Raw genomic sequence first — 12,753 nt, forward strand, 5'->3', positions numbered from 1 at the left:
GAATGGCTGGTTCAACTCAGAAATGTTGGAATATTTTAGCAGAAAATTGAATATTTCTATCAATATTTTGTTAAAGTTTTATGTAAAAATGTCTTCGACTTGACGAGTACTGATCATGGTACACCCCATTTCACAGGTATAATTGATAACCTTGTTTTATTCAGAAAACGTTATTGAATGAAAGTTTCATATACGTCCCAGTCAATGTCCTGAAAATTATAACCTTCGTTTGCAGTAAAACGTTTATAACGCCCACTTATTTTCAAATTGCATATATTTCATTTCGATGTATGTCATAATGGTTCTTCGTTTTCAAAACATGCAAACATGCTGATATTTGAAGGGTAATGTATGGTTGTTCCCGTACTTTTTTCAATGCGTTTAATTTGCATTCAGTGAAGAATCATTTTATCGATAATTACCAATGTCAAATCTACGTTTTCATCTGTTGGATATATATTCATTCCCATGATGTTTATTTTCTCAAAATTTAGTTTTTCATATTTTTCATAGACTCTTAGGTTGGCGATGCTTGATTAACTTCCACATGTTGCAAAACGTCGATTTCATTATCATCTCTATATTTTTATTCAACGATTTCAACTTGAGGTGCCTATACCTACACCTGTATTAAAATTTTCTGTTGTGTACACGAGATAAAAATACATAATTGCTAGGAGCCCTAAATTTCATGGAATTATTTTCCAGTAGCTTGACTGTATTAACCTTTCTTGATTTTATATCACTTCTAGAAACATGTGGTTTCGTTTTCCAATGACATTCCAGGAAACCTTCCCAAATTTCTGCCAATGCAGTCGTCAGTTGATTGGTCAAACCACCAACGGCGACATAAAAACTTGACAAGCTAACTTACCTATTTATTTATTTATTGATTATCCGTTTGACATATAAGTATGTATAGGATTTGTCCAGCAATGAAGAACACATGAAAACGCAGTGTCCGTATCAATATAAAAACACTCTAAACTTAACACATAATATAAAATACAATACAAAAGAAAACTATTTTATGATATAAAAAATTCGTCTAGGTTATAAAAACAACTATCAATTAAATACTTTTTCAGATTTCGGGTGAGTTCATTAATTTTGTTGAGCTCCTTAATATCTTTTGGTAACTTATTGAAGATATTTGGGCCCATCACATAAGGTGAATCAGAAGTAACCTTATATTTACAATACTGTGTGTGTGATTTCATTGTTGATAAATTTATGTTTGTTTTTAAAGACAAAAATTAATAATTCGAATATATACATGCTGACAAGAGTTAAAAATGTTAAATTGTCTAAATAAACTTCTGCAAGAGGCCCTTTTTTAGGCTTTGACCATTATTCTCAAAATAAACTTCTACGCAACGAATACATTTGATATCGAAGTCGAGTTACCCCACATACATATGCCATGTCTCATGTTTCTAAAGAGATAACCTAATGAATTAATTTTACTCGTTAAATTCAAACAATGTTGTTTCCATGTCAAACATGCATCAATGATAGTTCCCAAAAAATTTGTCTCTTCTTGCCCCAGAATTGACATGTTCTCAATTTGAAATTGAATAGGCACGTAATGTTTTTGTCGATTATGAAATCTAACCAATTGTGTTTTGTTAGCATTGAGATGAGGAGAATTAGCTCCGCACCAGTTCATAACAGATTGCAAAGTATATTTACATTTGTCTAAAAGTGAGTTTTCATCCATGTCAGATACATTAAAGACGTATCGTCGGCATACATTGTTAAAGAAGTATTCCTGATATGTGATTCCAAATCATTTGCATATAAAAGGAACAATATAGGTCCTGATACCGATCCTTGCGGAACACCCATTGAAATATTCAACAAACTTGAAATACATTTATCATACGTACTCGTACTGTGGTTACTAATTGTAACATATTGTTGCCTATCTTCTAAAAATGATGAAATCCAGGAATGTGCTACGCCACGAATGCCGTATGAGTATAACTTTGACAGCAAAGCATTATGATTGACACAGTCGAATGCCCTGCTGAGATCACAAAAAATCCCAACAGGACACTCGCCTGCCTCCAAATATTCAAACAGTGTATCGAAAAAAGAAATTACTGCAGTATTGGTAGATCTATTAACTCGAAAACCGTGTTGATGATCTGTCAAGAGTTTGAACCTATTTGTTTTAACCTAACCTAACCTAACCTATCATGTTGATGTTCTCCAACCGTTGCCGGTTAAATAATGTCCTGGACAACTTTATTAAAATACAAATGGAACATGCGTAAGGAATAAAAAAAGTGCAGAATTTAAAGTGTATCCTTTCTTGAGAACACGAATGGAAATAGATAAGAGACTACTATGATCTTCTGGTTAAATCTGAGGCGCAAATTTTTTATCTAATTATAAATCAGGTACAGCTTGTCAAATCTAGGAGGAGACTTGAGAATTATCTCTCTCTCTCTCTCTCTCTATCGCTCTCATAATCTTCTAACGAACGCACATTTAGTGAGCGGGACCATAACGGAATTTAGAAAGCTCTTCCTACATTTGACAAGTTGTATCTCGTGATATTTGCATATTTGCAAAACTCTTTATATTTTACCCACAACTTTTTCACATACGAAAAAAATATTTTTTGGTAATTTTTTGGTATTGAAACATAACATTTGAAAGATACAACTGAATCGTAATTTGTTTTGAAGCGAGTCAGTGAATGAAACATATTTTGTAGGCCAGTTGATTTAGTGAATTTGGCATCATTTGAATCACAAATAAATATATAAATGACACATTATTACACTTCAAACTGGTTCTCAGTGTAATGCAACTTCTAATAGCCTTCAAAAATTTAATAATGGTTTGTTGAATATTCAATTTTTTATTCATATTCTGTTTTGAAATGAATTCATAATGAAAATATTATTTAGATATCTAGTGAATCTATTGTCTTTTCAGGACTCACCCGACCCCCGATGTACCCCTTTTCTGCTGGCCAGTACCCCTACCCAATTCTCAGCCCAGAAATGTCACAGGTGGCAAGTTGGTAAGTTCAAAGTTGCAATTATTACATCAGCATTATTTTTCTATGAATATATTGATCCTTATCCCTACCCTAGGAATCAACTCAAAATAATTACAGGGACCAATGAATAAAGTAGGGCTTTATAACAGTGCTTAGCTGTAGGGAGTTCAACAAAGTGGCTACAAAGGAAAAATGTAAGGACGGCTACCAAGCAGAAAATGAAAGAAGTCTTGTAGAATACATGACATGTTCAGGTTAATCTAGAAGAGGAGATGAAATTTGTATACTACATTTTTTCATTCGTGTAGATGAATCAAAAATGTATATTTGATGAAAGGAAATCAGTTTGTAGATGATCACTCGGTTTAGGTTCAGCAAATTCCATGCTTTTGAAACACTGTTCCGTAGCAGAAAACAGTACACACTTCAGCAACTTTTGATGCTTCATAAAGCTCAGATCAGACCTACTTCGGAGTATTGTTCTTATGTATGGAGCTGCGCCCCTAAGCACACCCCGAAGCTGGTGGATTCCATCCAGGAAAGAGCCATCCGCCTGTCTGGAGAGGCGAACATCACTTGCAACCTTGAAAGTCTGGAACATCGAAGAAAGGTTGGGGATTTGTTTCTCTTCTATAGATTCTTTCACGGGAAGTGTTCAAGTGACTTGGCACATTTGATTCCACCAAGAGCGATACCTATCAGAAATACGCGACGGATTGTGGCTGCTCATCATTTTGAAGTTCAACTTAGTACACCTCGAACTTTACTGTTTAAGAACTCTTTCATTTGGACAACTGAAGAAAGTTTTTTCAAATGGATTCAATCTCCAGCGATTCAAATCCACTGTGAATCGCTACTTTCGCACAGGCACCGCTCTTAGAACGCCTCAAGAATTTTCCTGTAGTGCTTTTGTTTTGTCTTCAAAAAAGTGAAATAGGGAGCACGTGAAACCTTTGTAATAAACTTGATTCTATATCCGATGGGGTACTATCCAAAAAGCAGTTATTTTATCAAGGGAATTTACCAACCTCTTCTGTGAATAATAGTTTAATGAGATTAATATGTCGTAAGTTATTTGAATCATAGATTTTCGTAATGCATTCATTTTCCTCGACACATTCACCCACATCTTTACATTTTTACTTCAATATTTCCAAAACACCAGACCACAACATTCTTGGTGTTGGCGTCATTTACTATACCTACATATATCAGTCTGGAATAAATTCGATAATGAATAAATGCGGACGCGTTAATCGTCTTCTCAAGTCAGCCAAATCGATGGGTTAGGTTTTGCATTACAATACTTTTGACATATCATTATAAGAAATCTAATGACATCAGATCGGGAGGATATGCTGACCATTCCATCTGAGGATTGAGGAACAGCCGAACATGAATTTGGTAATGGGGTGGTCCTCCATCTTTCTGATACCATATTATATTCGCTCAAACTTGTGATTTTCCTAGATGGAAATATAAGTTTGTCAAATTTAACATCTATGGTATGATCTCCAACAATTCCTGGCCAAACCTTGCGCTTTTCAGGATATTGGCTATGTTCGTTTTTTGTTCAGTGTTTTCATCAAATTCAATTAACATTCAGTTTCATGTCATTTATTGCATTGGCAGCTCTTGAAACTGTTGTTCTTTTTGCTAATTGTCCCGTGGGATAAAGAAACGAAAGGAACGAAATTTTTCATGAAATAAAATTGTTTGTGTCCGTGTATTATCTCTATAATCCATCATATGTGGTGATGATGGTAGTCATCGAACAGCAAGCAATGATGGTTAAACCTCTGAAGAAGCTAGCCACTCGCGCCAGCGAAACGTCAGGAAGAAATTCCCAAAACCCACGGCTTTCAAACTCGAAAAGCAACGACACTGAAAACCTCAGCCGTGAAAGTCTAAACCATTTTGTCATATGTGGTGTTGTTATTTTGTGAATTTCTGTTGAATGAATTACTCTTCTATTACTATGTTTCCTTTATTTCATACCAGTGAGACGGATCCACCATGTATTCATTAGTGAATTTGTTCCATTGCAAATCGGATCCTATACTAAGTATAGTTCATCTCCTGATGATGCCAACTTGGTGGAGAAAAGCACGTCAAGAAGATGTGTAGGAGTAGAATTCGTTTTGGATTTATTTCTGCGTCAGAAGTCGCAGTTCTACTTTTCAGGACTTATTCAAATATTTGTTAACATGAAAATTTTAGATTGATCCTTCGAACAGATTATAAATCACTATGTTTTCCGTATCACGAAAATCATATGATAATTTCAGGCACACACCAAGCATGTACCCTCTGTCGCCCGGCGCGGGGTTTCGAAGTCCATACCCGAGCACGTTACCGATCACGACGAGCAGCCTGCCGAGCGATTTTTATCGGTTTTCGCCAACCGGGTTGATACAGCCGCATCCTGGATTGTCTCCTCACCCGCCGCATCTCTCTTCGCATCCCGCTATTGTGACTCCTGGTCCGAAACAAGAACTGCCCGATCATCATAGGTAATTATTTGCTTTTTTTATGTTTCCAATTGGTTAGTTTGTACGATACCAGAATGTTTTCCAAAATTCACTTAAAAGTACATTTTTTCACGTATACTATGCTTGCCCCAAAAATTGAGTCATGTGTTTGACGAAAGATAGGCACATTGCTATTGATCCAAAGAAGAATATTTGTCTCTGGCGTGAGTAGGTCTACCTAAATAATTTTTAAGGCGCGTATGGCTTAAGACGCGACCTATTCTATGAAGTTTGTCAAGGGAATTCGAACCACTCCAACAGGGATTCGAATAGCGGGTAGACGGTACTTAGAGGTCAAACAAAACTCGCATCCAGAACCAAAAAAAATAGGAAATTCGATAAGAAAGTGGTCAGTCACACAGGCAGAAAATAGACAGGAGGGGAATATACCTAATGACATTTCACACATTCCCAATAGGTTTGAGTCTGATAACCATTCAGGGATAGAGAATAAAAGTAGCTCAGTCAGGCCAAACCAGAAAGATTTGACATTATCCACCGTTAGACTAAGTTCTTGAATTATAATTGTTAAACATAAATTATTCTGTTTCATAAAAAAAAATTCTCAAACTGATGATGAAAATTTCATATGCATTATTTCACAAAAAAAGATGAGCCATTGCAAAATTGTAGTACCCAGGCGATAGTTGGTGAAAAAGAGACGTATAACATCCCGTTTATACTTTTCAGTTATTTATGGACTAACCAGGTAAGACCAGCTCTTACTGATGCTCAAAAAGGATTACATGATTGACGTCATTCAAGTCCACATATTCTTGAGTAGAAAACTACATAAGGAGAAAATGTATTGTGTGGAAAATGTCCGAACAGCAGTTGAAAATGAGATCACAGTATATAGATACATAGATGTGGTTTGGTGGAAACACAACATCAAAACGGTTTTCAAACCCATCAAGAAGATACAACAAAGCCTCAGGTCAGCTAGAGACGAGAAACCACTATCAGCAGCAGGGTTATATCGCATACCGTGCACTTGTGGGAAGGTATACATCGGAACCACCAAAAGCAGCAGATAGAAAAGGGTCGACGAATGTTATTAACGATTTACCTATTCCAGGTACAGGTATTAACACACCAAACTACCTGAGTCAACATAAATACGCTTTACGCACCCGTAATATCCAGTCATCGGAGGTAACTCAGGATGTATAAACCTCTGAAGAAGCTATCCGCTTGCTCCAGCGAAACGTCAGAAAGAAATTCCAAAATCGACGGCCTTCTAACCAAAGAAACAGTAACGTGCATATAGCATCAGTTGTTATTTAGTAAAAGTACGGCTCTGCCGAACTCTAAAAACCTAATTCGGTCCCCAGCGGGGCAAGCACAAATTATGTGCTCTGCTGTTTTATCATTTTCGAAACAGAGGCGACACACACTGTTTTCCGACACCCCGAGTCTCTGCATATGATGATTCAAATGACGGTGACCTGTAAGAAGGCCTGTTAGACATGGTAGTACATCCCTACTGTAGTCCAACAACTGTTTGTTATCAAACTTCGAAGGGTGAATAAACGCCTTATAATGAGCCAATCCTAGAAGATTCTGCCAGAAGTCCAACATCTTTCTTGCTATCCAGGTGTTCAATATTTGTTTGGCAAAGCCTAAAGCGATTTCAATGACATGTTCTGGTCCGATAAAGCTGCTTGCAGCACTCTCCTTTGCAAGGGAGTCAGCAGCCTCATTGCCTTCCAGGCCAGTATGGCCAGGAATCCAGAACAGGGACAATCTGTTAAGTCTTCCTATCTAGGAGAGTCGTTTTTGTCAATTTACTACCAATTTAAACGTTGCTCGGTAGGAGCCAATAACTTTCAACGCCGCTTGACTGTCCGAGAATACTTTTATTGACTTGTGTATAAGCGTATCGTAAATTTCCGCTTGAAATACAGTCACATAGTTTCCTAGGCAGGTCGATATCTCTGTCTTGGGTCTGCGACTGAAAACACCTGCCCCAGAACCGGAAGGTGTTTTTGATCCATATGTGAACCAACAACTATCTGCTCTTGATAGTTTCTTCTACCGTTCTTTAGATTACTTTATCTTCAAAATGGAAAACTTTGTGCCACAATATATTCTTTTGGAAAAATCAATGCTCTATTGGTTTTGGATTCACTTTCTCAGAATAAAAAAATATCTACATCATTTATCAAGTTTCATCTAGACACTTCTAATGCAAATGATTTCTCCTTAACAGATCCATTTTAAAAACAAATTAACTTTCTGATAATCCAGGGAATTTTCATGTCACTGAATTGTTACAATTTATATAGTAGCTTTTTACACGACTCGACAAACCCGGTTTCATAACTTTAGTCATATTTCCTAAAGGTTTAGCGTAATTGAACTGATTTGATAACAGTGGCCGAAAATGCTATTTACGCAGGCGTTAACGTTGGTTTTAGTAAAACCAAATGTTGGAAACTCTCCTTCAAGATGTCATGTAAAACAGTTGAATTGCAAGTTTCAACATATTTATAAACTTTTGTTAACACGGTACATGGTAACGTTCTTCTAATTGTAAAGTCAGAGATCTCCAAAATATCAATCTTTTTTTTTTTTTCTATAACAGACACTTATTCGTTATATCTCGGATCTTGTTGTTCCGCGAATTTTCACTGGAACACGGCCCTGTTTGGTGAATGTGAAAGTAAGAGAGAAAAGCTACCGATGCCGTATCATATCGACAACAGGCCTTTGGGTACAAAACGAGATGTGGTTGCCGAGCAACGGACTAGCCAATGGCCACAATGTCGATAACCAATCTTGGATCTCATTTCTCGCATGGCCGCCCCCGACTAGGATTATCGCGAGGCGGCAATTAACGCGTACTCGATTCCTACTATTTTTGCCAAATTTCAACTCGCATTATCGCGCCAGGATTCAACTAAATAATTTCGTTTCTGGTGGATTCCTCCAGGTCTGCCAGGTTATTGAACTTGAGTTTACTCGCTCTGTTTCGTGATTTTTTTATGAATATCACTACAATATCAGACCCTCTTTTGAAGAACCTTTTCCAAAAAAATCCGTCTCCAAATACCTTCGAGGATCACCAAATGACTTGTCCAACTCACGATTATTTGAAAATTGATACATTAATATTGGCAACGTAGATGGAACTAGCGATATATCAAATTTAGAAGAACAACATTCGTTATCATCTTTAGAAGTTTGAGAATACAAACATGAAAGTTTCTTCATTCCTGTAGTCTGAAGTGAACTGCCATTTTGTCTGAAGCTTGAACTTAAAAAGATGAGATAAAAAAACACTATCGGTACAATTTGTCAAATGTTTGACAATTATGACAGGTGACAGAAATGACAGTTGACAAGTAATATTTTAATCCATCTTTACACAAAAATTGTGAAAAAGATATATAGTTCATCCATAGAAGTTACTTTCAGATAAAACAGGAAGAAAAATCCCTCCCGAAACAACTAATATCACATGAACATTGAATTACACGAATGAAAAGATGCTATTGCAACAACGAATTTCATATGAATGTACAACATACGAAACTCACTTTTACGTTACAAACCGAATTATTCACCAACAGTGCAGAACAGAGTATCGAAGACAGAAATACAACCTGTCCTCGACTGATTTTATGGATCCTACTTTGTAGAAAACCTGGATGAATATGCCGGTTTCAAATTTGAAATACTTATTTACCTGGCATATGTATCTCTCTTCAACAAAGGTATCATACTGATTTGATTTCTGGTAAAGTTTTTGAATATGGGATGATTTTTTCTTTTTATCATTTTGTACATGGGAAGAGTCTGAAAGTACTTTATTGTATTAGGATGTTTTAGGATGTTTCAAAAATTTTGTCTTTTTTAATGTCATGGGTTCACGTAGCTACATATCTCAATAAATATTTATTCTACTGTAGCGCGGCTATGGTAATCGATAGAGAATTATGTACTCTATACATTGATGCTGTTAATTTTTCCAAATTTGAATTTCTTGCCTCTTATTACGATTCTCATCCAGTTGTTCTTTACGAATCAAATTGAACCAAAGCGCTACCGAAACAGTCTGAAAAATCAACCAGACATTTGGCAATGATGGTGTTAATGAACGCACTGTTCGACGTTGGTTTGCGAAATTTCGTTCCGATGATTTTAGTCTCGAAGATAATCCCCGAAGTGTTCGACCTACAGTAATCCAGAACGAGGATTTAAAGGCCCTGGTAGAGACTGACCCATCACAAACAGTACGTGGGATGGCAGAAGAACTGGGCGTCAGCTCCCCTGCGGTTTTGATGGTTTGAAACGTATTGGAAAGATCAAGAAGCTCGAAAAGTGGGGTGCCCAACGACTTGAACGATCTACGAAATTGCCACGTTTCGAAGTATATGGTTGTTGCTTTTGCGAAACCAAAACGATCCTTTTATGGATTTATTCGCCACATATGATGAACACTGGATCCTCCACAACACCAGGAGATGTACAGGACAGTGGTTAGACAACGATCAGCCACACAGGCACCTCCCAAAGGCGGTAACCCACCAAAAACAACGGTGGTTACTGTTTGGTGGTCAGTGCCTGGTGTGATTCACTATAATTTTTTGCAACCGGGTCAAATCATCACAGCTGAGTCCTTTTGTGGGAAAATCGACGAATTCTACCGAAAATTGCATCAGCAGCCGCCACTGGTCAGCAGAATTGTTCTGATACTGCCCTACGACAACGCCCGTTCACATGTTTCACATGTTTTCGCCGTCCGAAAATTAAAATTGATAGTCGAAGTTCTGCCTCTCCTACCATATTCCCCAGACCACCGTATATAAGTTAACAAAAGTAAATTCACTCCCGGTCGGCCTCTTTGATGTTTCGGGTCTGAATTATATTTTTTGCTGGCATGTGGCGGGGCAGGAGAGTGTAGGAGCTGTTGTGCACCTCTGCACAAGATTCGATCAAAAAATATGTTACCATGATCTGACTTCATTATTGCGACGAGGAGCTCCCAATAAATGTCTCATATGATTGTTTAGGGATTGATAAAAAATTAGACAAGGTGGTGAAATAAATGTATATTTCAAATAGTGAGATTATACAATTCAGGTAAAAAACTTATGCTAATCTATTCTGAAGGTTTTTCATAATGATGAGTTTTTGATTTTTTTTAACATTCGTTTTAAATTTCAATTGGCAAATTCCAAAGTATAATAAATTCTTACCCACGTGAAAAGAGAAAATGAATAATCCAAAGGAAAATTATCACAAGGGTGATAAATGTTGATTTTTGAAAACATTGTTTTGAGCAATCAGTGGCACATAAATTGTTGAAATGATTAAGAAATTCTGTCTCTAGATGAATGATACATTGTAAAAATGAATCTGGAGGTACATATAAACTTCCAAACGGTTTGGCTACTCTATTAATATAAGCCTTGAAATGACTTTATACATTTGGTTCATTTAGTGTGGTACTAGCCGCCGTGGCAAAATTTGTACATACTTCACATGAATGTTTTCTTGAACATTTTCTCAAAAGATAGCCACAAACATAGCCCAAGCTGTTGCCTTCTGGAGTGGTTAGAGTTCTATAATTATCTGTCTGCACTCTCGAAGGTTTAGGTATAGGGATTCCACAAGAATCTTCATTCTATTTATGTATGCATCTGTAATATTAGATAGAATCTCACTAGTATCTTCTAGACAGTTAGTTCCTTCTGCCTGTGTGATACTGGAGGCATATACTATTCGTAAAGTTCCATTTCATCAAATTAAATTCATTATAAAAAGTCTGCATATTAATGACTCCACTATATATGGTCTATAACAATTCATTTTAATTATTTGCGTTATATGTTCATTCCTTCAATATTACATAATAAATACTAGAAAAACATACCTTTTTTCGTCAATTGGAAATTGAAAAAAAATAATGCCGACAAATGCCTGCAAATTACAGCAACCCACAGCTCGACACTTGTTCATTTTGAAACTAGACACGAATTTTTCACAAATACAAAACCACCACTTACAACGACTCACTCTGTAATAATATTATTCCATGCCTCAATTTGGCTCGCTTGGTAAATGCCTCAGATTCAGTCGGTTGCGCTGTAGTTTAGCCGGGCATAAAATTCGCCCGGCTATCACTATCCGCCAAATATGGCGGATAGTGAACTTACTTGTGTTTACTTCTATACGGTGCCCAGACCCCTCGCCAACCGACTACCGTCTTCTTAACCACTTCGATAGCTTTCTCACTGGTAGAACCTTCCCAATCAGGACCAGCCAAAAACGGCCTTCATCGGCATCATCGAATCCCGAGCACACAATTTTTATGCTGACGGAATTAGTAGACTTGTGGTACGTTGGCAAAAGTACAATGATTCAAATAGCGCTTATTTCGATTAAATTGAGATATTTCAGATATTACAGTTCAAAGTAGACTGATGAAAACGAACGATACTTTTGAAACAATCTAATAGTTTACGGCTACTGTCTCAGAGAGAGGTTTAGTATTGAGTGTTGAATCAAAAAAATAAGTCAGTAAACGGCAATGCTGTTTTGATTACAAATATCCTGCACTATCTTCTTCCCAATAAGGAACCGAAATGGTTATAGTGATCATTCGATTAGTCTCATCGAGAATGAGCTGCTGAACAAAACAAAAGCATCTGCAAGAATTTTCTTTGAGAAAATTGTCATAAATCTGACAACCGTGATATTAGCCAGAAAAGATTCATTTTCCAATAAGCATTTGCCATATTCTTCTGTGCAGGAGAGCTGGTGGAAGTTAATTTTATTTCTAAGTATTTATTTTCAACATATTTTGTAAATTCTTCACTTATGCAAAGGATATGGTTTTCATCAGTTTAAACATTTCCTGAATTTGACACTGAAATATAATTACCGGTCTTTTGAGACATTACCGGTCTTTTGAGACATAACAACTTGAAAAACTCTTATATACTTAACCCTCAGAATCTACACTCCCAGAATCAGAGATAATTGAATTGAATACTTACAAGATACAGATCGGATTGACAGTTAACAATAAAAAAATAATAAAATGCTTAATAATCAACTTAAAAAACAGCCTTATCATCTTCATTCACACAACTCAATCGCTTCTCAAATAAAGAAAACTCAATTACCGGTATTGTCTAGGTGGAAAAGAAAAACTAAATGAAAGTGATGTGTAATGAAAAACTAACTACAGTTGAA

The 12,753-nt window shown here is 36.4% G+C and overlaps 1 protein-coding gene across 10 annotated transcripts in view; it reads left to right on the forward strand.

The window, feature by feature from the left end:
• pan (transcription factor pangolin) overlaps window positions 1-12,753 on the forward strand; it is a 307,410-nt gene that overhangs the window by 274,334 nt on the left and 20,323 nt on the right. For all 10 annotated transcript variants that reach the window (XM_074178976.1, XM_074178978.1, XM_074178974.1 and 7 more), the window contains 2 exons: window positions 2,950-3,037; window positions 5,305-5,529. In XM_074178976.1, coding sequence (XP_074035077.1) covers window positions 2,950-3,037; window positions 5,305-5,529 — 313 coding nt within the window. The remainder of the gene's footprint in view (window positions 1-2,949; window positions 3,038-5,304; window positions 5,530-12,753) is intronic.

This window comes from Leptinotarsa decemlineata, unplaced genomic scaffold (genome assembly GCF_025532065.1).
Source record: "Leptinotarsa decemlineata unplaced genomic scaffold, Ldec_3_MD MMD2_tig00004307_RagTag_RagTag, whole genome shotgun sequence".
In the NCBI taxonomy this organism is placed as follows: Eukaryota; Metazoa; Arthropoda; class Insecta; order Coleoptera; family Chrysomelidae; genus Leptinotarsa; species Leptinotarsa decemlineata.